General features: G+C 39.7%; 1 protein-coding gene across 3 annotated transcripts; it reads left to right on the top strand.

Moving 5' to 3' along the window:
• The first annotated feature begins 1,213 nt into the window (after positions 1-1,213).
• On the top strand, positions 1,214-27,771 carry GPR176 (G protein-coupled receptor 176). 3 transcript variants are annotated; one of them, XM_039342660.1, is made up of 4 exons: positions 1,214-2,418; positions 8,586-8,627; positions 24,438-24,690; positions 26,188-27,771. In XM_039342660.1, exons 1-4 carry the CDS (start codon positions 2,196-2,198, stop codon positions 27,281-27,283), a joined length of 1,614 nt encoding a protein of 537 aa, XP_039198594.1. In that variant the 5' UTR covers positions 1,214-2,195; the 3' UTR covers positions 27,284-27,771. The 3 variants fall into 3 exon arrangements, with proteins under 3 accessions (XP_039198594.1, XP_039198595.1, XP_039198596.1); XM_039342662.1 differs by having other exon boundaries at positions 2,388-2,418; positions 8,586-8,692; XM_039342661.1 differs by lacking the exon at positions 8,586-8,627.
• The last annotated feature ends 44 nt before the right edge of the window (positions 27,772-27,815 follow it).

Below are 27,815 nucleotides of genomic sequence, written 5' to 3' on the forward strand. Positions count from 1 at the left end.
GTATTCATTGTACTTCAGATACAACAGACAACATTTTAGTTCAGACACTATTCCCTCACACAATGCACAAACTCCATTGCTTCTGAAGAACTGTTGACAATTGATGAAATGTATGTGATTTGTGCAATTATGTATAGAACCTGATGTTACTTGTATTAATTGGTTTGCTATTACATTATCTGAATATTTGGCCAGTATCAATGAGTGCAACTCAGGCTCATCCATGCAAGCTAGCATCTTTATTAAAAGACTATCTTGCAAGCTGATGTATTGTTGTCCGGATCCCACCAATTCAATGCTTCACTCAGTATACTGACAGACTTTCTAAATGCCAATTGTTTTGGAAGTAGATGAGAAGGCAACAAGGATCCTCCAGGATAGTGAATTAAAGTGAAAATAAAGGTCCTAAAATGATTTGGATGAAACTAAAATAAGGGAATTATGGAAGAAGTGCAGAATTAAACTTAAACTATAGAACAAGAAGAAATCCAGGCACAACAACCAACTTTGGAGTGGTCAATGAAGAAGTGGTAGATAGCTATAGATACTGTCAACCATTAACAGTAAAGGAACAAGCAATAAAAAAACCCTACCACAGCCTAATATTTGGTTGACTAACATCAAAGGACTTGAGGAAAATATTCACATTCTGTGATTTGTCTACACCTACAAAGATCAGAATTGTGCAAGCCCCCTATGACATTTTGGGAAAGTGAAAGTTGGACTCTGTGTGACATTTTGGAAAAGTGAAAGTTGGACTCTGAGGGAGTAGGAGAGGAAACATATTGACACCTTTGAATTTTAGTGTTGAAGAAGCCTCCTGAGCCCATCATGGACAGCAAGAAAACAAACAGATGGATTGTCAAACAAATTTGAGCATAAATGACCAGGCACAAATTATCCTATTTTGGATATAATATGTGAATACCTAATTCTCTGAAAAAGTCTTCAATGCAGGAAAAGGTGGATGGAATGAGAAGAAGAGGATGACCTGTAGCAAGATAGATGGACTCAGGTATAGTGGCGATGGGTGCAATGTTGGCAAAATCTAGTGCCAATTTGGCCTTTATTGATATTTTGCATATAAATTTTAAAAGACATTTGCAAATGTTTGGATACTCATTGGCACCTACATTTAATAAATAAACAACTTAATAGACAAAATGATTTTAAAAGAAGTATTTTATGTGTGTATGACAAATGGGAGGTCAAAACAAAATATTACATTATTGCAAGGCTTGCTAAATTGGAAAGTTCTTTGTCAATTAAAACTTCAGTCGGTTAAATGCAGCCCCTTTCTGCAGTACAATAGCTTTCCATTCTCCAAAGCGGTTTTATTCAGACCTTAAATTGACAGTCCAAAAGGCAAAATGGCTGCCACATCCCCCCAAAAATTAAAAAAAAAACAAAACCAGAGCCCACCCGCTGAGGGTCACGTGTCATGTGATTCGTACTTTCTTTCTAAGAAAACAGAAAAGCTACCTGCAGTCAACGTGGTTCTCAAAAACCTTTGAACAGTTGCTGATGCCAATCTGTAAAGTGAGGGTCAGAAGCGTCAAGCTCTTCAAATGCGATTGCCGGAGAAGCATACGTCAAGCATAATTTAAAGCCTTACTGATCGGAAACCACCCGAGGCTCGCAGAAGACTTGAAACGGCATCTGTGTTAGGCAAATGGAAAGGGGAGAAAGGCATTGCCTCACCAAGATGTGCGAGCTTCGGTCCTCAGTTTCACCATGCCAGAAACTGCACCACGAAAAAGGGTTGTCAAGTGTCCCACTTGGAGGTATGCTGGTTGCGCCTACTAGAGGGAAATGAGCAGGCGGCATGGATCCTATCTAGGCTTTGTTTGTGGTTTTGGCTGTGCAAACGCGCTGAAAGGGGACGGGCGCGCAGTGGCATTGAAGCGAGGGAGGAGGGGGAAAAGCAAGAAATATGGGACAACGGAGTACCAGATGCAGTCAGCTTTCCCCCCGTCCCCGCCCCCATTTTGCCCTGATGTATGCCCCTCTTTGGAATGAGATGCAGACCTGAAACGTCAGACGGCTTTTCCGGGGTCCAGACATTTAGTGGAAACACAATGGAAACGGCTCCGCTTAGAAAACCAGGTGCGAACTGCGTGCTTTGTGCGGCGAAGAGTGCTGGCTTCGTGCGGAGGTGATTGTTAAGTAAGAGGGAGGCAGCAAGACACCTCGCCATGGGCTACAATGCAAGCTGGGCTTCAGCCAACGCGAGCGAGCGCGGTCCCTTTCAGGCTGTCAAAAGCTTGAACGCATCCGGTGCTCCTCAAATCGTGGGAATCAACCGAAGCGCCCACGCGGTCGGGACGTCAGAATACGAGGCATATAGGGAAGAAGAACAAACATATCGACATTTTACTACCGTTATGCAGGTTGTCATCTTAATAGGTTCTCTGCTAGGTAAGTAAACACAGGTGCAGGGTGGGGTTTTTTTCCCCCTCCTCTGAAGTGGTCTTGTTTATGGGACTTATTGTTCCAAGGGCTATGGGCTGAGATCTACACACAGAAGGAGCAGAAAGAGGATCATTTAGCAGATTTACACTTAGCACAGTTCAATATGATGCTGCTTCCTAAATGACAATATGCTGTGCTTTGACCATCAGAAATTGCTGTCTTCTGCACAGCTGGCCTATTTCCAATGAAGGCAAAGGAAATTACCCAGCTAAACTCTATGCAGGATTGTAACACAAGTCTTTTTTTTTTAAAGTCCAGATACTTTGTACTTTCCAAATAGGGGGTGAGAAATAAGGGCTTGCCCATAGTCATTTAGAAAGCTTTATAAAGAAGTCTACTTTCCTATAGGAGTTCCCTATCAATGCACTACTTCTGCTCCTTGTTCACATTCTATGCATCTGCAAAACTTTTCTAGTGGCAGGCCAGCTGCATAATGAGAGTCCTCTGCAGCATCCCATATTGTCATGATCACTTGTTCTAGATAGGGAAATCACAATCTTGAATTAGTTCTCTCCTTGGTTGAAGCCAACTCTGTGGCTCACATGTTCAGGATTGCTATCTTTCTGCAGAAATGATCTATGTGTGTTTTTCTATTTGTGTGAATTACATATAAGTCCCTGGAAAATCTATATGTAGTTATATTCTATAATTCTCAATCCAATCTTCTTGTATGCAGATATGTGGGATGAACATCTGAAGAATTCTATGGTGTTCATATTTGGATGTTACTAACCTTTATGTATACTTATTAGAAAGTAAGCATAATGAAAACATTCCAACCAATCTTATTGTGATATTAATTGAGGGATTATTTAAAAAGAGAAATAGTTGAGGATTTTACTGAATTTCTAATAGAAAACATAAGCAAAAAGAAAGGCTGTGGGTTCTAGCTTTTTTTTCATTGGAGATAGAAAAGTTTGATATCTTAATATAATATATGACTTTTAAAATATGCTTATTTGATACTAAAATAAGAATCATTACTTATTGATTAGTTAATTGTTGTCTTAGATAACAAATGGTTTGGTCATTTAACCTCACAGAGACTATTAATACAGACAATTCTTTTGTCAAAGTTCTTCCTGAGTAATTCCTTTTAATACTGTTTAATTTTTAAATTAAATGGCTAGGCATGTTTAGACAAAGAGTTCCTACCTGCATACTTTTTGGAGATATCTGGAGTTTAGAGCAAAACTCCTGCTATTTTCTTTGAGCATCTCTGAAGCTTCAGGCAACTGCAGTTGTAATTCTCTGCTCATATCCAGTGCTTTCTTATTAGATCAAAAGATTGTTGTTTCTAGTATTATGGAAGTATATTTGTGAGTCAGTACATTTGTAAGTCAGTTCCTAGTTGTATTACTATATTATTTTTATTTTTATATGATTTTTAAAAAATCCATTAGATATGTTTATCATTTTGTGTTTTATATAGTGTTATCTCTGTGTGTTCAAGAACGATTTCTGCTTTGTGATGCTTCCAGGTTATTTTGCTTATTGAACGTTTACATGTTCTATTACCTCTGTGGCTGGTATTCTTTGTTTCTGCTCTGAATTGCTCTAAGTTAATTTTACATGAGGTTCACTGGTATTTTATAAAAGATAAATGCCCTGAATTATTCCTTGTTACACAAGATGTAGAAATATAATAAAATAATTCAATTTGCAACCATGATTAGAGATCAATTTGCAAACTGTAATGTGGACTAACTTTGCTGGTGAACATATAACACTGTAATGAATCTCTATAGAGAGTCTCAGTCATCCAGGTCATGGTTGTCCCAAAGGTGCTTTTTCAAAAGGCAACAGGACATTATTTTTCCTTGAAGACATCTTGCTTCTCATCCAAGAAGTTTCTCATCCAAGAAGCTTCAGTTCTTTAGTCAGAACTGAAGAACCTTCTTGGATGAGAAGCGAAACATCTTCAAGGGGAAAAAAAAACAAAGTCCAGTTGCTTTTTGAAAAAGTACCTTTTGGACTGTAATGAATCCAACCCTGTGATATTATGAATGCCAACATTTTTAAAAAAGAAGAAAAGTGGAAATGTTTGAATGAACAGGAATATGGAAGAATACATGAGTCCATAAAAAATTGTTTAAAAATATCTGCGTGATTGTGTAGCATGTTGTACCATAGGATGTTATGTATAAAAATATGTAACCCCGTGTATTCTTCCAAAATTGATTTTTCCAAAAGCCAACTGGACTTTCTTGGGGTTCTTTTTTCCTTTCTTTGAAAACATTTCACTTCTCTTCCAGGAAGTTTCTTCCGTTTTGTTGCCTTTTGGAAAAGCACCTTTGGGACAACCATGATCTGGATGATTGAGAATCTCCATAGACATCCATGTATTCTTGCCTACTGTTTGAAGTAAGGCATTTTTTTTTTTTTTTTTGCTTTTAACTAGGTTTCCTATCTTTAAACTCAAGTATAGATAGTGTTTGCCAATTATATGATAGATGATAATTAGGTCATCTGAGGCCTATGTGTTACCTCACCTCTCAGGAGGGCATTCAGATTTAAGACCTCTCTACAACATTTACACCAAAGGAACTTTAAACAATGGCTGAAAATGAATTTTGGGGAATTAAATCCAAATATCCTACACTCTACAGTCTTTTCCAGGTAAACAAATTTTCATTGATACATGTAACACAAGCAAATCAAAGAATCAAAGAGTTTCCTTTAGAATTAGCAACAAATTAAGAATTTATAACGACTTGAGCTGGAGCAAATTAATAATTAAGTACAAAATACAGCACAAAGAATAAAATGCAAATCAAATGAAATCCCAAATATAAATAAAAGTAAAATGCAGGTTAAATTGATGCAGAATAGAAACAGATAGTGATATTTATGGCACAGATAGTAATTGTCTATAAAGAGGAGCCATCCTTCTAAGGCTGTAAGCCATTTTGAGGCTGGATATGTTAAATCTATTCCGCAGCCCACATGAATGGCTGTGAGCATTGTTTACTGAGCTTTTGTATCATTTTGCCCAGTTGGTGTCTCCCCTACTCTGCACTAAAAGACTTGAAACTGTGAATTGATTTTCAGTTATATAAAGACATCTTGACTTGTAGAATGCACTGCAGCAGTCTCTTCTTAAGATGAATAGGGCATGAATAGTCAAATGACCGGCTATCCCTGAAGGGGCACAGTTGACACACTAGATAGATCAATGCAAAGGCCATCTTGATCATAGCTGCCATCTCTTCTTCCTGTAGAAGCTGAGAATCCAAGAGAACCTCCAAACTGCACATCGTTCTTAAATGAGGAAATTGAAAAATCTGAGATAACTTCATCTTTGCATACCATTGAGTACCATCTATACTGAGCTGATGTTAGCAACTTATGAACAAATGAGATACTGAATTGAGATAGATTAGCTGTGGATGGTTATAATGAAAGATTGCTATCATTTATTGAGGTGTGTGTGTGTGTCTGTGTGCGTGTGCGAGAGAGAATGTATCTGTGCAAATATGTCCTATATGTTATTTCTAATTTTAGTTGGTTTCTGTTTCTTTCTCTATAATTTGTACTGTATATTGCTTATCTTTGTTTGATTTTATATTGAATTAATAATGCAAAATAAACTGAAAAGGATAAATAGGATACAATGAATGTACAAAGGAATTAATTTATAAAAATAATGAAATGGGGTTAGGAGAAATGTGGTCTTTATTCTGAACATGGCCATTTTTTTCCTTTGACATACACAAATGGAAAATGGCTATTATATAACTCTGAAAAGAAATTCAGAGCATTTTTTTATATCAAATCAGATTTTGAAGCCCAAGTCAGGATTAAACAATCCTTTTGAGGGGTAACCTTCCATTGTCCTACCCATTCTTTGCTGATAATAAAATTGGTATAGGTTAAAACATGTTTTATGCTGAGTATTGAAAATATGTTTCTGCTGGGGGAGAAGGGGATGCAGTTTGTAGATTGTAGTGTGTCTAGAGAGGCATGAGTTGAATGTTCTGCGATCAGTTGCAAAATAGCTGTTTAAAGCATCTTTAATGCTTAGCATACCTATTTTGCATCATTTTTGGGATTGACCCATCCCAAATTGGTCATTTCCCACAATTTACAGATTGAAAAAAATATTGTGAGGGCTACAAGGACTAAAGACAGTAAGCCATGTGTAAGCAGCTGAGTTTCTGACAAAAGCGATGTACTCAGAGTCAAACAGAAAGAAGAAAACAACACTTGAAATGTGAATTAATAAAAATAATTCTGCAGAATTTTAGATTGCTTGATTACCTTGAGATCCATTTAACCAAAAATAGACTGCAGGGGGAAAATGGAGAGTGTCATCACGGGAATAATAATAGTGTTCATCTGAACATGAAGAGGCAATAATGATTCTGAATGCAATTAGTTTTTCCATCTTGTATTATGCATTTACTGACAGGATAGAAACTGGCAGTCACTAGCCAATGCTGGTACTTTTTTCTTTTCTTTTCTTTTTTCTTTTTTTGCCAATAACGGCTTTTCATTGAATCAGCCAATGATTCGATGAAGGTATGTGAACAATAATGGTCCTGTCTGTGAAACATCTACTGACTTTCATTCTCAGGGTATCCTAGTTGTTGCTAGAAGCTTTTTTTGTGCACTTCCTAGAATAAAAAAGAAGCTTCAAACTGGGACATCTGAGTAATTGCCAAGGGAAAACAGGAGACATCAATAGTCAGGGATTCAGCATGGTTGGGTTCTTCCATAACAACTTTCTAGGAGATAAAGCAGCTGTGGAACATAACCTGTGAAATCCCCCTTTTTAAACTTAAAATTTCTATATCTAGAACAAAACTGCCTATTTTAAGTTCAGCCATATCACTTTTATGGTTATGGGTAGAATGTTGCATATATAATGTGACTTTAATCACACTAAATAATATTGATCATTTTTCATCAAAAGACACTTCATAAGCAGAAACCAAACATTTATGGTAATACCTTTTTAAAGTATATACATATACTTTACCCATGTATAAGCCCATCTGCAGATAAGTAGACCTTGAATTTTTAACCAAAATAATAGGAGAATGCATCACCTCTGGAAAAGCAATTGTGAAAATTAAAACATGAAAATAAACTGCTAGTTTTTAAGAGCCCTCTTAAACTAAGAAGCTGGCTCCCCAGAATAGAAGCCAAAATCTGGTGAGCAATATTAATGGTCTGGCTGAGAATCAACTTGGTGACCATGGGATTGCTTCCACTAATAGCAGTGGACAGTCATAGATCATTGAAGCCAGTGTTTCTCAGCCTTGGCAACTTTAAGATACATGGACTTCAATTCTCAGTATTCCCCAGCCAGCCCCTGAAAACCAAAGAAAAGTTTTTTTTCCTCTTTTGCTTTATGAATTGAGATTAATTCTTGTTCCCCCAGTGCAGGGGTAGGCAACCTTCGCTCTTTTATGACTCGTGGACTTCAACTCCCAGAATTCCTGAGCCAGGAAGTCCACGAGTCATAAAGAGTCAAGGTTGCCTATCCCTGCCCCAGTGCAAGTTTCCTAATCTAGGTGGTCTCCCTCATGATATACAAGATATGAAATATGTGTATTTACATAATATCTTAACTTCTCCCTACAGGATAAGTTTCAATTTGGTTTGTGACAACTGACGGCTTAAATCAAGAAAATTTTACAGCAAAAGAATTGTCTTCCTTTGATTGCTGAAGCTATCTCACATCCTCATGCATTTGAGTGTTTGTTTGTTTTAAAGAGAATCAGATTTCTCCAGCAGCAAACTCCAGTTTGGGTTATCTAACTGAAGTTTCACACAAATGCAAGGCACTTAACAGGTGCCTTCCTTGTTAACTGGCATATTGCCTTCAAATCAATCCTTCTAATGGTCATTTGCTACTCAGTCCTACTGCCATTTCTTATTCACCTTTAATTTGCTGAGCAGCAGATATTACAGTTTGTTCCAGGCTTGGAACTCAGATTAATTGCCTTTTCAGATTTCCAAAGGCATTGTGGGCAGCTGTCCAAATTTACAAGGCTGTGCAGAAGTGTGAAATAAACTATTAAAACAACATATACAGCTTCACAAGGAACAGCATGCTGATCCTCGGTTTTCTTTTAATCTTAAGGACTTTTTGTTCTCTTTTCTAGGGCCTCCTGAGTGCAGTACATTATGTTTTGTGAGTTTCACAGGTATAGTATCAAGACCTTGCAGAGGCTGCAGATGGCAGGCAATTACCATTGGTACTTCTTTTTGGGTAGATCAATTTTAAATTACGTTATATTTGAGATTTCTGAAAATAGAGCATCGAGCAGACTAACATAACAAAAAAATTATAGACTGACCTCACTACGTACAAAAGGTTGCCCATTATGATATCTTTAATTCTGCCTCACAGAAATTGGGCTTTGCTAGAAGCTGATTGTAGATTCCCCATTTATTTTCAGAATAACAGTATGCCATTTAGACATCTGGATAGAGAGGATGAACTAGATGTATTTTGCTCCCTCCTTCCTCTTTGTAAGGACCCAAATATACTTCAGCAATGTATTACAATTGCATGTCATCAAGGATCAAGAGGGTTACATTTGATCACGTTATTTGGTAGTGGGAGAAAAACCGTCTTCTTTTATCCTCTTCTTCACATCATGCCAATCCTTTACTTGTTTCATTTTACTCCTTCAGTACGTCCACTGAGATTCAAAATTCACATTTCCAGGACACTTGGTGAGCTGAGGTGTTAAACACATCATATGTACACAGTACAAAACCCCAACAAAATATATTGCAAAAGTTATCAGGAAACTCTACAGGCACTGCATAACAGACTATAGGTTTTGATGTGGCATTTTTTTTTCCCAAGGAAAGGAAATGTGTCCCAGATTATGAGGAACAGAATGAAGAAATACCTTTTAAAACTTGAAATTAACAGAAGCATAGTTAGGGAGTGTTTTGAATTATTTTGAAACTCAATATCCAGATCAGTAGCATTCTAGGGTTTTGAAGGAACTAGCAATTGGTTTGGCTAAAACCTTATGTGTTAATTTTGAGAACCCCAGAAGAATGGATTAAATGCCAGATGTCTAGAGAACAGCATATGTTAACCTTATTTTTAAAAAGTTGAAAAATTGAGGAAATTAGCAAACTGATACGTGCGACATTAATATGCTGGGGAACACTGTAGCGGGATTATAAATGGAGTGATTTGTAAGCACTTTAAAAACTATTTGGTGATTACTAGAAATTTATATGAAATTGTCAAGAGAAAACTATTATTAGACTATGCTGATATTTTTTATTATTATTTACATAATTAATTATGGAATGCTTTAAAAGCAATATATCCTGATTTCAGGAAACAATTTGACAAGGTATGTCATAACATTCTGATTCAGTGTAGGTTGGACATGATAATTACATGGATAAATAGGTGCTCAAAATGCATGCTGAAAGAGTTTTTAGTAATATCTCCTTATCAGGTTGGACTGCAATAATGCATGGGATATGACAATGTTCAATTTTTATTTTTTATTAATGGTTAGAATGAAGGAGAAGGTTAGAATGCTTATCAGTTTAATAGAGGGATGCTCAGTGAAGTGGGAGAAAGTACCCCCCCCCCATTGCTCTATCCAATCCTCCTTCTATGGCTGTAAATTTCCTAACCTAGACTGGAACCTCTGTTTAAAAATATGGTAGCTCAAGTGCCTAAGACCTATCAGCAGACAATGACAGCAGGTGCTATTCTTGCTATTGTGATTATTCATAGATGGATTGGTATATTCACAAGAAGGGGTAATATTCTAGTGATCATTTGGAAGATTCCTTCTCCAAATTGCACAATTTGGAGAATAACTGTTCTGAACGATCAGAAGAAAGATGTCCACTTGCAGAAAGGCCTGAGGCAGCCTGGATAGGAAGGCCACACCTCGCAATAGGTTGGGTGCAGAAAAGTAGCTGCAGAAAAAAACACAAAGATAAGTGTGGCAATTTGCTTGAGCTGATGGGCCCTATACATGGCTGAAGCCTCCCAGGCTTGTCACATGAGGATCAGCCAAGGCTTCCAAGGCTGTAGCAGGTTTCTATGCACTGGGGGCCCTGTAGCCTGCAACAGGCATTCCAGTGCCTCCCCCATCCCCATGAGCTACCCCCATAATCCTTATCACAGATTTTGTTTGCTTAACGATCCGCAAGATTGCCTAATGGTAGAAGTGCCAGGATTGCCGTCATTGAGCAAAGTGGTTACATGATGTCTTTGACTGCTTTGCTCAGAAACCAAGATTCCAGACTCAATTGTGGTCATAAACTGAGGCCTACCTATATTCTACCTATATATTATTATATGAGCAACAACTGGAGCGGTTACAGGTTTGTTTTGCTTTCTTTATGGAAATATTTTATAATTGCTAAGAAACATATTTTTCAATGGAGATATGGTATTGTGTTTATGGGATTTCCTCACCAGAGTGGCTTACCCAGGTCCTAAGAGCATTATGATTTTAGTGTACAAATAATAATGTGAAGTGATGCTTGTTTTACTTGTAATCTGTTCTATTTTTATAAGCTTTCCCGGGATTAATAGAGCAAGACCACACCTGGAATACTGCAACCAAGATATTGTGACTTTGGAAAAAGTTCAGAGAAGAGCAACTAAAATGCTCAAAGACCTGGAGATTAGAACGTATGAAGAACGGCTGCAGGACTTGGGTTTGGCTAGTCTAAAGAAAATAAGAAATGGGTGACATGATAGCAGTATTCCAGTATTTGAGGAGCTGCTACAAAAAAGAGGGGACAAATTATTCTCCAAAGCACCAGAGGGCAGGAAAATGGTTGGAAACTGACCAAAGACAGAAGCAACCTGAAATTAAGGAGAAACTTCCTAACAGTGAGGACAATTAACCAGTGGAACAGCTTGCCTTCAGAAATCGTGGGTGCTCCATCACTGGAGGTTTTAAGAAGAGACTAGACAGTCACTTGTCTGAGATGGGGCGTTGATCTTAACCTGAACGCCTTTTCTCAGCATGATGATGGAGACTCCACTAGTGGGTTGTCTTAATCTTCCTGCTCCAATCAGACTAAGTCATAGTTAAAGTTACGCCTCCCTTTGTCCCCATGCCCAGTTTAAGACTGAGTCGGTGTACAGACATTGGTCCACGCATCTGCGTTCCTCTCATTGGAATCCGGACCAACTGACCTTATCTGGGAGGGGGTGGAGTCTCCATCATCATGCTGAGAAAAGGCGTTCAGGTAAGACCAACGCCCCTTCTCCAGCATGATTGGATGGAGACTCCACTAGTGGGACTTACCAAAGCCCTGTGTCCCTAAGGGAGGGAGTCAGTTTGGGCCTGTGATGTTTCAGATGTTAATACTCTCTGCAAAACTCTGCGCCCAAAGGAGGCATCTAAGGATGCATATTTGTCAATCTTGTGATGAAGGACGAAGGGGAAGACCATGTGGCCGCCCTGCAAATCTCCCCTATAGATGCTTGTGTCGCCCAGGCTGTGGAAGTAGTGGCACCTCTAGTGGAATGGGCCGTAATATTTCTAGGGACAGGTAATGATTGTGTTCTGTATGCCAGGGCAATGCAAGCCCTGATCCACCTCCCTATAGTCGATGAAGAGATCTTCTGGCCTTTAGCCGAAGGTTGGAAGGAAATAAACAAGGCCTCAGATCTACGGAAGGGCGCAGTCCGACTGATATAACATTGTAATGCCCTGCGGACGTCCAGTGTACTCCACTGACTCTCGTTGTCCTGGGATTGGTCAAGTCTGAGGACTACTCTGTCTGGGAAGGAAATGCAAAGGTCCTCTCTGACTTTTGGCCATTTCCGAAATTCGCCTGGCCAACGTGATTGCCACGAGGAATGCCACCTTCATGGATAACAGATCAAATGAACATGTCTCCATAGGTTCAAAGGGGGGAGCAACTAGGGCCTGCAAGACCTGCTGTAGGTCCCATGATAGGTATCGGTGAACTGTTGGTGGCTTGGCATTGGTTGCTCCTTTCAAGAAGGAATGAACCAAGGGATGGTGAGTCAGAGGAGTGGCATTTTCGCACGTGAGAACAATAGCTAGAGCAGTGACCTGTCTACGGATTGTGTTCGGGGATAACCCTTTATCTAACCCCTCCAACAGAAATTCTAGTACAATAGGGACCGAAACACCCGTGAGTTCCACCTTATGACTTGTGCACCAATTGCAGAAACTCTGCCATGTTGCATCATAGATCCTATTCGTAAAGGGACGCCTGGATTGCTGAATCAGCGCTATCACTCTCGACAAATATGAGACCTGGCTCAGGGCCTGCCACTCAAGTGCCAAACGGTTAGTTTGAGCCATTGCGGGTCCGGGTGCTGGATATCCCCTTGAGTGAGGGAGATACGACCTGCTGGAATCCTCCATGGAGGTGAGACGGAGAGTTCCACCAGGTCCGCAAACCACGGTTGCCGCGGCCAATGGGGAGAGACCAGAAGAACTTCCGCCCTCTCGTGTAAAATTCTGCGGATCGTGGCTGGAAGAAGCAGTAGGGGAGGAAAGGCATAAAGCAGATCCCTGGGCCAGGGATTGCGGAGGGCATCTGTCCCCTCTGCTGATGGGGTCGGGAACTTGAAAAGGAATCTTGGAAGTTGTGAGTTGGTTGGGGATGCAAAAATATCTAAGGTTGGAACACCAAACCTGACCATGATTTCCCGGAAAATTCCTGGTTCCAGGCGCCATTCACCATGGTCTACGGTGGCTCTGCTTAGCGAGTCCGCCTGGTAATTGTTCACCCCAGATATGTGTTCCGCCTTGATGGAAGCCAGGTTCAGCTCTGCCCAAGACCCCAGTCATCTGGCCTCCTACAAGAGGGGTCTGGATCTGGTCCCCCCCTGCCTGTTGACATGAGCTTTGGCAGCTACATTGTCTGTAAGCACTAATATGTACTGACCCGCTATCAAGGTTTTGAAATGTTGCAGTGCCAGATGAATGGCCCTGAGCTCCAGCCAGTTGATATTGTTTTCTAAGTCCTGCTAGGACCACCGCCCCTGAGCCCATTGCGACTGGAGGTGTGCTCCCCAGCCGAATAGGCTGGCGTCTGTGGTGAGGACAGCTCTGGCTGGTTCCTTGAACTCTGTGCCCCGTGCTAGCACTGGAGAGGCCCACCATCGAAGGGAGTTCAACGCCGACTGCGGAACTCGAACCTTCAGCCTGGAAGCGCTGATGCGTAGTCTCTGAAAGGGAAGAAGGACCCACTGCAGTTCCCTGGAGTGAAGACGTGCCCATGGTACGATGTGAACACAGGATGCCATTTTTCCCAGTAGTTATTAACAATGCTAGGGTAACTACCTTGTCATGTCGTATTCTCTGCACCAGGGCCCTGGTGCTGTCCTGTTGGTCCTGAGATAAATAGACTGTGCACTTGCTGGTGTCTATGACTGCCCCTAAATGAAGGAGCTGGGTTGAAGGTGCAGTATGGCTTTTCTGAAAATTAACAGAAAACCCATGTTCCTGAAAAGTCCTGATAGTAAGGGTGAGATCTGACTGAGCCCTCTGGAATGAGGAGGACTGTATTAAAATGTCATCTAGGTAACATTGGACACGGACCAGGATCTCTCTGAAGTGAGCTGCCAGCACTGCCAATACTTTTGTAAAAACTCTAGGTGCTGCGGATAGACCAAATGGTAAGGCTCTATACTGATAGTGCTGGTGATTATAACAAAATCTGAGGAACTTGCGATGTCCAGGGAGAATAGGAATATGGAGATAGGCCTCAGTTAGGTCTGTTGATGTCAGGAAGTCTCCCCACCAGACACTAGCCAGAATTGACTGCAATGATTGAATTTTAAACTTCCTGTACATCAAATAACGGTTTAAGGCTTGGAGATCCCACAAGTGGATGAACCTCTAATGTCGCTTTTCCCCAACATCAATATTCCAGGGGACATACCTGAGGCTCTTAAGGCTGAGGTTTAGTTTTGGAAACTGAGAAAAACTGCATCGGAGGATCTTTGAGGTTTCCAGCAATGGGAAAAATGCTGCGGAGGCTTCCGATGATCAACTGAGCCTCCGACCAACAGCTGAACAGCTCCAAGGATTTCTAGCTCACCAGAATGCCTCCGACGAACAGCTGGGCTCCAGAAGGTCCGTGGCAGCCTAGGATGGCTCCAAAAGCTCTGCTGAGCTGAGCTTCGGGTGAGCTTCGGAGGTCTGTGGAAGCTTCAAAGATCCTCCGATGCAATTTTTCTCAGTTTCCAAAGCTAAACCTCAGCCTCCAAGGTAAGCCTCAGAACCCTGCCTCCCCTGTCCAAAAGGGCCTCCTTACTCACGAGGAGCCCAATTTGTTAGGGGTGGAATTTTAGCTGCAGGGCAGAGGAAACTCAAAGGAGTAGAGGATGCAATGGAACGAGGTTCTTTTCTCCGAAGAAAGGGAATTTTTTTAAAAGGATTGATCAAGATATGAAAAACACGTGTCTGGGAGCAAAAGACTAAGTCTTTTGGGCATGGGGACAAAGGGAGGCATAACTTTAACTCTGATTTAGTCTGATTGGAGCAGGAAAATTAAGACAAACCAATAGTGGAGTCTCCATCCAATCATGCTGGAGAAGATATAAGTTCTCCTGCTTGAGCAGGGAGCTGGACTAGAAGACCTCTAAAGTCCTTTCCAGCTCTATTCTACTCTAACTAATTCTATTCTAAACCTTTTAATGCGGACGCTCAACAGAAATATCAGCTGGTAATGTTGATAAAATTCATCACTCAAATCAGTAGATAGGAAGGTGAACTAAAAAGATATAATATTCTGAATGTACTGGGAGGTGAACAGTTGTTCATATCTACATTATTGCCCTAATAAATCCATCAAACTAATCCTGTACTCATAAATTTAATTCCAATTAAGCATGTATTCAAGCACACTCACAAGAAGGATAACATTAGAAAGAGCAGGTGAGAGAGAGAGACAGAGACACAGAGACAGACAGAGAGACACAGAGAGAGAGAGACAGAGAGAGGTAGAGCGAGAGAGACAGAGAGAGAGAGAGACAAAGAGAGAGAGAGAGGCAGAGACAGACAGAAAGAAAGACACACAGAGACAGAGAGAGGGAGACAGAAAGTGTGTGTGAGAGACACAGAGAGACAGACAGAGCGAGACAGAGAGAGAGAGAGACAGAGAAAGAGAGAGAGAAAGAGAGAGATAGAGACACACACAGAGAGAGAGAGAGAGAGACAGAAAGACAGAGTAAGAGAGAGAGACAGAGAGATACCCAGAGATAGAGAAAGAGACAGAGACATAGAGAGAGACAGAGAAAGAGAGACAGAGAGACAGAGAGATAGACAAAGAGAAAGAGAGACTGTGAGAGAGAGACAGAGAGACACACACAGAGAGATAGAGAGATAGACAAAGAGGCAGAGAAAGAGACAGAGGGAGACAAAGACAAAGAGAGAGACAGAGATAGAGTGACAGAGAGAGACAAAGACAGGGAGAGATAGCGACAGAGAAAGACACAGAGAGAGAGACAGAGAGACAGAGAGAGACACACACACAGAGAGACAGAGAGATAGACGGGGGAGAGAGAGAGACGGGGGAGAGCAAAACAGAGAGAGAGAGAGACAGGGGGGAGAGAGACAGAGAGAAGGGGAGACAGAGACAGAGTTAGAGATAGAGAGACAGAGACAGAGTGAGACAGAGAGACAAACAGATGGAGAGAGAGACAGAGACAGACAGGGACATACACAAACAGAGAGAGAGAGACAGAGAGACAGACAGAGAGAAAGACAGAGAAAGAGACAGTGAGAGAGATAGACAGAGACACACACACAAACAGAGAGACAGAGAGACAGACACACACAGAGAGAGAGAAAGAGACAGAGAGACAGACAGAGTGAGAGAAAGAGACAGACACAGAGAGAAAGACAGAGAAAGAGAGACAGTGAGAGAGAGACAGAGGAGAGGGGGGAGAGAGAGACAGGGAGAGACAGAAAGAGGGAGAGAGAAAGCGAGAGAAAGAGCGAGAGACAGGGAGAGAGATAGACACAGACAGACAGAGAGGCAGACAGAGAGTGACAGAAAGAGACATACAGAGAGAGACACACACATAGAGACAGAGAGAAACAGAGAGAGACACACACAGAGAGACAGAAAGAGAGAGACAGAGAGACAAAGAGACAGAGACAGACTCAGAGAGAGAGAGAGAGAGAGACAGAAAGGCAGACAGGGAGAAACAGACAGAAAGAGACAGAGAGAGGGGAGAGAGAGAGACAGAGACAGACAGGAAGAGACAAAAAGACAGAGAGAAACAGAGAGAGAACGAGAGAGAGAGAGAGAGAAAGCGAGAGACGGAGAGACAGAGACAGACAGAGAGAGAGAGACAGAAAGAGACAGACAGAAAGAGAGACAGTGAGAGAGAGACACACAGAGACAGAGATAGACACAGAGAGAGACAGACAGACAGAGAGAGACAAAGAGACAGAGAGAGAGAGAGACAGAGACACAGGGAGAGACAGACACAGAGACAGAGAGAGACAGAGACAGAGAGAAAGAGAGACAGAGAGAGAGGGAGAGAGAGAAGGTGAATTATAAGAATTTTTTGTGGCTATGCATGCTAGACATAGAAAAATCATTGTTATTACATTGTGATACTGCTGAGCCCATAAATATCAACATCTTCTGCCTGGTAGCTATGTCTCTTACAATAACCAAGCCTTTCTATGCCTCTCTATCTTCTGATGCTCTTTCTTCAGAAGGCAGTGCTCTCAAAAACTACCGTAGGTGAAATAACATTTGATCTGCATCAAACTCTGCTGGTTTTTCAAGTGACACCACTCCTGAGATTCAGGATTCTTGGAATACCTCCTCTTAATTATCTTCCTTGGCCAGTATACCAATGCCAATAAAATAAAATACCAATTACTATATTCTTTTATTGATTGTAGGCAGGTGTTCAAGGGAACTATCCTTTTTCTGGAGATGTCACAGAGAAAGATATTTGGGTGTCATCAGTATGTGAATCTTACTCAGCTTTGAATCCCTTGAGTATCTCTGTCAGTGGTTTTATTAAAATATTATTCAAAATATGAAAAATGTATTAGACAGAAAATAGAGCCCAGAGGGATACCGTATGAGCCATTTCAAGGGATAGGTTTGCCTAAGAGATACATTTGAATACATAAGAGATAAAAACAAAATAATTACAAAGCCATTCCCAAATTGCTTAGGTGATCTGACTGGTATCTTGCTCAATGGTTTCAAAAGTCATAAGAATCAAGAAAAAAACAACAGAAACATGCTCCCTACTCAGCCCCATGTATAGATCAATCAATCAATCAAAATAGAGCTTGAAGGGACCTTGGTGGTCTTCTAATCCAACCATCTGCTCAAGCAGGAGACCCGATACCATTTCAGACAAATGACTGTCCAGTCTCTTCTTAAAAACCTCCAGTGATGAAGCACCCATGACATATAAAGGCAACCTGTTCCACTGGTTAATTGTTCTCACTGTTAGGAAGTTTCTCCTTAATTTCAGATTGCTAGATCAGCCATCAGATTTATCAAGGTTTTGTTCCCTGAAATCAGCTTGACATGGGTCAAAAAAATCTGTTTCTTCTAGTTTGCCTAAAGCTAGGAAGTTATTCACTTTCAATCACATTATCCAATTATTCAAGGTTATAGACTGACCTATTATTTTGTATCTCTGATAAATCCAGATTAGGCTTATTAAGAAGAGGTCTAAACATTAGCTTTTATGAGAGCTAAATAAGAGCATAATTCTCTCATTACACTTGCTGTAGAATATTCACCAAATTAAATAAAGCAAAGCACAGTGAAAGACTAATAAAATTACTCGCATCTTAGCTCTAACAGCTGCCACAATCTAAGAACACTCAGGATAATGTACATAATGAATCTAATTAAATAAATCCATATATTTTTATTTTTATTCTTGACCTGTATAATACTGGGTAAAATGAAAACAAGGAAGAAGTTATTCAATTCTTATGAAACTCCTTAGCTGCAATCTTTTCTTGAACAAATTATAGATATTAAATCTACAAGAACAGAAAAACTCCTGCTTCAGATAGATATTCCACTTAGTAGCTATATATTGAATTCTTTGCCTCAGTGTTATTAAAGATCAGTAATTATGCATTTTAAAATATTTTCTTGGTGCCAAGCTTAATGCCATTTTTTTTTGCATTTATACTTTACAGTACAAAAAAATTGGATGAGAATTTGCAGAGTCAGCAGGATATTTACTTCAAAATCACAGTTGCTGACTTTGCAAAGTATCACCCAATTTCCTTGTAAAATATTAATACAAAAATTTTGACAGCGAACCTCGCACAGAAATAACTGATAATATTACCCTGGTGGCACAGTGGTTAGAATGCAATACTGCAGGCTACTTCTGCTGCCTGCTGCTGCCAGCAGTTTGATTCTCACCGGCTCAAGGATGACTCAGCCTTCCATCCTTCCGAGGTCGGTAAAATGAGAACCCAGATTGTTGGGGGCCCTTTGCTGACTCTGTAAACTGCTTAGAGAGGGCTGTAAAGCACTGTGAAATGGTGTATAAGTCTAAGTGAGATTGATATTACTCCATTATGCTTCCAGCACAGCTTTGGTACGTCACCAGAGAAATTGTCTAGAATCTATAAGGCAGTGGTGGCGAACCAATGGCACGGGTGCCAGAGGCAGCACTCAGAGCCCTCTCTGTGGGCACACATGCCGTTTCCCCAGCCTTGCCTCTGCCCATGACCCCCTCCTCACCAGCAACTCCCCAGGAGAGTCGCCCCCGAGCGTGGCCCATGCGGAGCAGCGCAGCCAAGGACATAGCAGCCAGGCAGAGTGACAAGACTCTGCCCTCACGCCCCATCACACACAGTTGATGCTGCGGGGCGCGGGCAGAGGGCATGGCTGCCATGGTGCTGCTGGGCTGCCTGGGTGATCTGTGGTAGACCCTGGAGGCGGTGAGTGGCCCTGCGGGAAGGCAGGGTGGGGCGGAGTGGGGGCGGGGTAGGGGTGGAGTGGGGTGGGGCAGGGCAGGGGGTGGGGCAGGGGCGGGGCCAGTTTTTGGGCACTTGGTCTCTAAAAGGTTCACCATCACTGGTATAAGGGCACTTCAAATTTATATTGGACATGTGAGCAAAAGAAGGGACAATTTATCATGTTTGGTGGACGTGTAAAAAAACCTGAAAAACTCATATATACTGATTCAGCGGATTTTGAAGACTAATATACAATTGAGATTAGAGGTTTTTCTTTAGAGATTGATGAATAAACAGTTGGAAAAATTTTGATTTTATACGTGATAGCTGCAGTGAGATTATTGTATGAACTAAGATGGAAAGATTCAGCACTACCCCCAATGGAGGAATGGTTGGTGAAGGTGATGGAAGTTGTTGAGATGGCTAAATTGATTTTTTTTTTGATCAGAGAAAAGACAGTAGCTACATTTAGTATTGATTGGAAACCCCTTATGAACTTTTTGCATTAAAATGAAAAAAAAATAATGTGATTTATGGTTTTGATGATGGATATAAGAGAGTCATGATGTAATTTTAGAGGAGGAGATAAATTTATATTTGTACTTCTGTGAAGAAGATTGGAGGCTAATTCTTTGTATCTTTTTCTTTTCTACTTTATTTTCCCCCCTTTCTCTTTAATTTCTTTCTTTTTCTTATGTTATATTTGTTTATACTATATTTTATCTTCCTTCCTAAAAACTCTTTAATAAAAATTATATACTGGTAAGTAGATAATTATACCATGGTTCTGGCACAAATTGGTTTTATAGAAAGTCACAAATCTTCTGATGATATTAGATTACTCACTGAGATTCTGGGTACAAGAAAAAAATGGTATCTGCAGTGATGGTCCTATTGGTTGACGAATATGTGTATATATTCCAGTAGAGATTTTTTTAAATCCAGTTTTATTTAAAATAGATTTTTACTACTTGGATTAATATATGATGCTCTACTTTATTTAATAAAAATTGAATTATTTCTTCAACTATCATATTGTCTTATGGAACTCATCAAGAATGTTCTTTATTTCCTCTTGTTTTTTTTATTTGGCACTGGAATAATGGACATGATTTATTAGACAAATGGAAGATATTTTCAACACAACAGAAATTAGAACTATTATTACATGCCGATGACTTATTTTTTAATTTCATTTGTAACAATGAATTTCAAACTTTTGTATAGGGCCTGATTCTATAAACCAGTGGTTCTTAAACTGTTTGACCCAATTTCTCCACTCCTGAGTAACTTTATTATCACTCCCTCCCACCCAGGCAGACTTTGTGGTTATACATAAGCATCTTGGCAGTCCCATGGTAGATCTCTGACTTACAAACAAGCAATTAGAAATTGCTTATTCCCTGTTTAAGAACCACTAAATTAAACTTTCCTCCCTTTGACTCTGTCTATATACTGTTGGATTACCTAGAACCTTAGATTGAATACTACTTTAGACCAAATTTCCATTTAGTGATCCAAAGCAGACAACACTCTCCAATAAGCTTTCATAATTTCTGAGAAATCGTTTATGCTTAGGATTTGGAAACACTCTTGACACAAAGGCAAGGAAATTAGTATTTAGTCAGATCTGATTATTTCTATGCTGGGGAAGAGATGGGGAACTTTTTTTCCTATTTAGTATTCTTCCGTCAAGGACTACTCTAACAGTCTCAGGGAAGAAGTAAACATGCCCACGTTCTTCATGTAAAACAATCTTCATGTAAAACTAAATTTAACTACATAATCTTAAACTACCTGTCAAGGTCAATAAACAATATAGCGTGTATTTGTGAATATGTCGGAGTTCTGTTCAAATAAGGGGGGAAAAAATCCCTGAACAAGTCACGTTGCTTCAGAACTGGTACTAGGTTCTCATTTGTCACGTTAGACATAAAGCCAAAATGATTGAGTCATAGGTAGCGATTTAGCCAAAGAAAATGATTTTAGCTTCATGGGATTATTGTTGCTATGGTAACTGTAGAGTAGCCTGTGTTGTTTGCTCCCCTTTGAAGCTGTTGCTAATAGGCAAGTACCATAAACTTAATGGGCAGAGTGAGCTGGGGAGAAAATAATATATTGGCAGAGCTTGCTTTAATCATTCAGAAGATCTCTCCAGAGTTAAGCATTTTAAGGCTGCAGTTCTCTGTGCACTTATATGAGAATAAGTCGCTGAGCATAGGAAAGATTTAATTATGAATTAGCAAGACTCTTGTGACCAGCTTTTTAAAATAATGTGATCTTTGTAGGGAAGAGCCCAAATGAAAAGAGGGGAAAATATCCCTTGGTTTTGTAAAATATCTATGTGACAACTTGGGCACTTAAGAGAACTCATTGACTTAAGAGAAACTTCACTTCATATAAACCTTCGCTAAAGCTTTTTTCATCATATTGTGTTTCAGTCTCTTGTACTTCCCCCAAATTAATGCTGTTGTATCAGGATTGTTTTCCTTACCTGTACTAACACTGCTTTGCCCTAATGCCAAGCAATTTCAAATATTTATACTTATCATGAAGAACAGTGCAAGGAGGCAAAAAAAAAAAAAAAAAAAAACAACCAACAGCCCCAAAACAACCCATAATATATTTCCACTGTGAAATTCTTTAAAAAAATCTCCACTAATACAGAAATATTTCAAAATTTATCCAATCATTTTTTTATGCTTGTAACATTACATTTAGAAAAAAAAAACATTTTGGTTTCATATTCCTTTGGAACTATGTTTATTTGAGATAGTAAAGTTCTACTGAATTATCCAGAATCCTATTTTCACAAGGGTCCTATTTGTCTAATATATATATATATATATATATATATATATATATATATATATATATATATATATATATATATATATATATATATAACTTCCAAAGATGCTCCTCTAAAATGATAATTTCCAAAGTTTTTTAGGCCAATAATCTCATATATAGCAGTTATTTTTATGAAAAAGGATAGGTAAATGACTATTCAAGAACGTTTTCCCATGTTATCTAAAGGTATGATTCAGCCTAAAATGAGCATATTATTGGATAGATTAAATCTAATAAGGTAGACCTTTACAGACAATTCAGCCAGGAAGACCACAGCTGATGTAAGATAATATAATACACAAATGATCCAGAGAAAATAACTACTGCATCACACACACACACACACACACACACACAGAGAGAGAGAGAGAGAGAGAGAGAGAGAGAGAGAGAGAGAGAGAGAGAGAGAGAAAGAGAGCTGCCAATCTCACATATGGAGACTCTGGATGACTTGCAGCATTAAAAATCCACAACATAAACTCCACTCCCCCTCCATTTGAATAAATTGAATAAATTATAGCATGTATTGAAAAGAAAAACTCATGAATGATTTGACAACAAGATAATAAATGCAAAGAAAAATAGATACATTTAACTGGCTCCTAATGAGCCATGATTTGAAATGTAGAGTGGAGATTTGTCTTCTTCTTCTTCTTCTTCTTCTTCTTCTTCTTCTTCTTCTTCTTCTTCTTCTTCTTCTTCTTCTTCTTCTTCTTCTTCTTCTTCTTCTTCTTCTTCTTCTTCTTCTTCTTCTTCTTCTTCTTCTTCTTCTTCTTCTTCTTCTCCTCCTCCTCCTTCTCCTTCTCCTTCTCCTCCTTCTTCTCCTTCTCCTCCTCCTCCTCCTCCTCCTCCTCCTTCTTCTCCTTCTCCTTCTCCTCCTCCTCCTCTTCCTCCTCCTCCTCCTCTTTTTTTTTGCATGGCCAGATCACTGCATTAAAGTATTTTCTTCCTGTCAATGAGACAGCAGAAAAAACAGGCTAGCATAAACCAAACTGCCTCCTTGCTGGTCCTTACTCTGCCTCAGTATTCAGACCAACAATGGATATACTTTTATGCTTTTAATATGGAACAGCTAAAGGAAAGCAATCATTGAATTTCTGTCTTCGTTTCTTTTCCAATCAAGTGTTGCCTGCCAGCAGGAAAAGCAACCACAAATGGCTCTCCATAAAGTGTGGTGGGTTTGAGATGGGTGCATAAAACAACTGGTTTATCCACCTGAAAAAAATGTTTGATAAGCAGGTCCTGGGCACAGGGGTCCTAGGAGAAAGTGCCAATCTACGTCAAAAAAGAGCCTGGCTGTAGTGGAAAGGATGGATACAAAGTGAACTGGGAGGGAGCAAGGACTCACAAGGGAATTCCATTCTTATTGGGCAGATAATCTGATAGGGTTCCATCAGGGGTAGGCAACCTTGGCTCTTTTATGACTCGTGGACTTCAACTCCCAGAATTCCTGAGCCAGCTGTGTTGTGCTGGCTCAGGAATTCTGGGAGTTGAAGTCCACGAGTCATAAAAGAGCCAAGGTTGCCTACCCCTGAGTTAAACCTTGCCATCTTTCTGGATCACAGAAATGCACCTTCTCTGGAATGAGGATCCTCCTGAAATTCAAACAGCCCCCAACCCTTCTGGTGTTTTGGAGGTTTTAGGCCTGTAAGTGAGCATAACTGAAGCCTCACTTCTCCCCCCTTTTTCTTTGTTTCTACCTGGGGTGGTTGTCTCTTTGTTCTTTTCTGTTTTATGCTATTTCTTGTTTTCATCTTTTTTTACAATTTGTAAGATGTTGAAAGATGCTGAGAGTCAGGTTGCATACACATTAATTAAATAGGAATGTATGGAATGAGATGCACCAAGTACAGTTAATATTAAACTGATCTATGTGTTATATTAACTGCCACCTTATCTAGAAATTAGGACATTTATGGAATATATTTTTATTGAAATTATAACTCATGCTGCAATCCTATATTCCTACTAGGAAACATCATTACTCCTAGGGTGAGTAATGAGCAACACTTAATTCTGGGTAAATATCTACAGAATTAAACATGATCCTATTTTGAGAAAGATAGCAAGGTATATAATTATGTCTGAATTAAACTTTAGTGCTGTTTGCTGAATAAAATGAAAGAATTAACTGGATCATTACACATGCCTTTCTTAATTTTCATAGTTTGATTTTTGTTTCTGTTCATCCAGGAAACGTGGTGGTCTTGTGGTCGACATGCAGGACATCAGTTTTTAAGTCAGTAACAAATCGATTTATTAAGAACCTGGCCTGTTCTGGGATCTGTGCCAGCCTTGTCTGTGTGCCTTTTGACATTGTTCTCAGTACCAGTCCACATTGCTGTGGATGGATCTACACCATGATCTTCTGTAAAGTGATTAAATTCTTGCATAAGGTCTTCTGCTCAGTGACCATCCTGAGTTTTCCCGTCATTGCTCTGGATCGGTAAGACACTATGATTACTCACTGGTTATCTTTGAAGTATAACATGGATAAATCTGTTAATTATCTTTCCTCTGATGTATTTTTCTGTTTTTTGTTTGTCTTATTTCCCTATCAATTTAATATTTTTTTTTTAAAAAAATTAAAAATAAAAAGATTGCATATACAATTTTTAAATCCTTGCTAATTTAACCTGACTGGCTCTTTTCTAATATTTCTGATCCACTAAAAAGTTAATTTTCTTTGTGTATCTATCACCCACAGAAGAAAGGAAGATAATCACGCTTTTTTAAAAGTACTTACCAAAACATATTATGGATTCCAAGTCTCAATCTTACTGTCTTGGAATCTGTAATAATATTGAAGGACATGACAGAAGTTCTGTATTGATTTTTGACTAGCTACGGTAATTAATACTGGTCTTATCTATTCATTAGCTCCCATTATTAGGAAAGCTGATGCTGGATAGGTTGTCTTCTAATCATTTATTGAATAAGTCACAGCTAGCTAAGCTAAGGTTAAATCATACTCTATTGGTTATAAACCACAATGGCCTTATGCTAAGACCAAAGTAAGAAACTGTATTATGTCTTAATGTAACCTGTGAACTGAGCTATTGAGTACCATAGTGGAATTTTCATGTCACATGCTATGTTTAGGTATTTTAGCAAATCTACTCTTTTTGTAATGTGGCAATCTTTCACATGCATTAATGAATTATGCAGTTTGGCTGGAACTGCTACATGCTAAGAAACATGGTTAATTCAGTTCTATTCACAAACCAGTTTGGAGCAAAGAGATTATGAGATAATATAGAAAAATAGGAGTTTCAGAGTAAATTCTAATCACATTTTTGATACAAATTAATTAATATAAGTTGCAGTTGTCATTATTTTATATAAGGTTAAATTAGTGACTAAAAAAGTGTATACGGATATTCCTTGACTTACAACCTTTAATTTAGTGGCCACTCAAAGTTATAACAGCACTGAGAAAAATGACTGTTGCAGCATCCCCATGGTCACATGATTAAAATTTGGATGCTTGGCAATTGGTTTTTATTTATGACGGCTGTAGTGTCCTGAGGTCATGTGATCAACTTTTGCGACTTTCTGACATAGCAGAGCCAAGGGGGAAGTCAGATTCACTTAATAACTGTGATACTAATTTAACAACTGCAATAATTGACTTAATAACTGTGACAAGAAAAGTTGTAAAATGGGGCAAAACTCACTTAACAAATGTCTCGCTTAGCAACATAAATTTTGGACTCAGTTGTGATCGTGAGTCGAGGACTATCTGTACTAGAACTAACATTGAAACATCTTAAATTCTAGCATCTCTGATAATAGTCCAAGTTTAATCTACATAATAGGATAAGGAATAGTATTCTGTATATTTAACTATTGGGAGATGGAGTCTAATTTGATAGAATAAGAAGGAATGGCATCTCTGTATCCCTTATAGATATTTCTGCTCTCTCCTCTGTTTTTTGGATAGGTACTATTCAGTCTTATACCCACTGCAAAGAAAGATATCGGATGCCAAATCACGAGATCTGGTGATCTATATTTGGGCTCATGCGGTGGTGGCCAGCATTCCAGTCTTTGTTGTGACCCATGTGTCAGACATATATGCTATATCAACTTGTACCGGGCCCTGGAGTTACTCTGTCGGCCATTTAGCATATGTTATCACTTACAACCTTACTACTGTGGTTTTACCAGTGACTGTGGTATTTCTCTTCATGATCCTCATCCGCAAGGCATTGAGTGCTAGCCAGAAGAAAAAAGTCATTATAGCTGCCTTAAGAACCCCTCAAAATACAATCTCTATTCCTTATGCCTCCCAGAGAGAATCTGAACTTCATGCCATGCTGCTGTCTATGGTTATGATTTTCATTTTCTGCAGTATTCCCTATATGACTATGGTGGTTTATCACGCTGTCCTGGATTCTTCTGATACCTCTGAATACTTGCTTCTTACTGCTATCTGGTTGCCTAAAATATCACTGCTGGCCAACCCACTCCTCTTCCTGACCGTTAACAAATCTGTACGGAAATGGTTAATAGGGACGATACTGCAATTACACCAAAGGTATAGTCGGAGGAACATAGTCAGTTCTGGGGAGGCCAATCTGGAATCTCACGTTCGTTCTGGCAGCCAACTCCTAGAAATGTTTCACATTGGGCAGGAGCAAATTTTCAAGCCCACAGAGCATGAAAACGAAGCTCAATCTGTGGACCCCAATGATTACCAACAGGAGGAGATGCCCACAACCAGCTTAGATATAGGACGAGCCCAAATTCAGAGGTCTGTTTGTCCCGCAGTTGCAGATTCTGCTGCACAAATAGCACCAGCTTTCTCTACAGAAGCCGAATCGGCCAAAGAAAAGTTTTCTACACAACTGGGCTTTGGACCTTTTGAGTTGCCACCACAATGGCTACCTGAAAACCGGAATGGTAAGAAACGACTTCTGCCTCCTTTAGGAAATACACCAGAGGAGCTGATCCAGACAAAGCAATCCAAGGGTAAATCAGAACGAAAAGTGAGCAGAAACAATAAAGTCAGCATCTTCCCCAAAACAGATTCCTAGTCAAAGAAGGAGTTCCATATGATGAGAGAAGACTGCCTTTTTGCATATATGTGATCCTATGGATCTGTGCTAAATTGAAATTAAAGGCTTATTTTTGTGCCAACTTATGTAAAAACTAAAACTTAAGTGTTCCTTATACATGGGTTTTGTTAAGAACATGTATTTCCTTATTTCACAATACCCATTTCCCCCATTATATAAAGGACAAATGAACTATTTTCCAAAGAGGTATGTTTGGTTTATTCTTGCCCTACAGACTGCTCCCTCTACTGTGATCTATAACAGGGCTTTTCAACCAGTGGTACACATACCACCCATGGTACATTAGCACGTGGCAGGTGGTACGCGGCCCTGCCCAGCCAAGGGAACAAGCCAGCGCAGGGCAGGACGTACTGTGAGAGAATCCCTCGGAGCTGCAGAGTGGCTGGGGTGAAGCAAAGGACCCAGGCTCACTTCTGGCTCACCCGGATGAGAAAGGAGGAGGGGGAGGAGACAGGAGAGGCTATAAAAGGAGGCAGTTTGGGTAGGAGAG

This window comes from Crotalus tigris, unplaced genomic scaffold, assembly GCF_016545835.1.
Source record: "Crotalus tigris isolate CLP2741 ecotype Arizona unplaced genomic scaffold, ASM1654583v1 scf7180000017800.2534000, whole genome shotgun sequence".
NCBI lineage: Eukaryota > Metazoa > Chordata > Lepidosauria > Squamata > Viperidae > Crotalus > Crotalus tigris.

What these genes read in the sequence shown, in the direction of transcription:
- GPR176 (XM_039342660.1), top strand. Translation starts at nt 2,196, where the DNA reads ATGGGCTACAATGCAAGCTGGGCTTCAGCCAACGCGAGCGAGCGCGGT. An exon ending in CTTAATAGGTTCTCTGCTAG is followed by an intron (nt 2,419 to 8,585) that starts GTAAGTAAACAC and finishes TCTCTTTTCTAG; the next exon opens with GGCCTCCTGAGTGCAGTACA. An exon ending in CCCGTCATTGCTCTGGATCG is followed by an intron (nt 24,691 to 26,187) that starts GTAAGACACTAT and finishes TTTTTTGGATAG; the next exon opens with GTACTATTCAGTCTTATACC.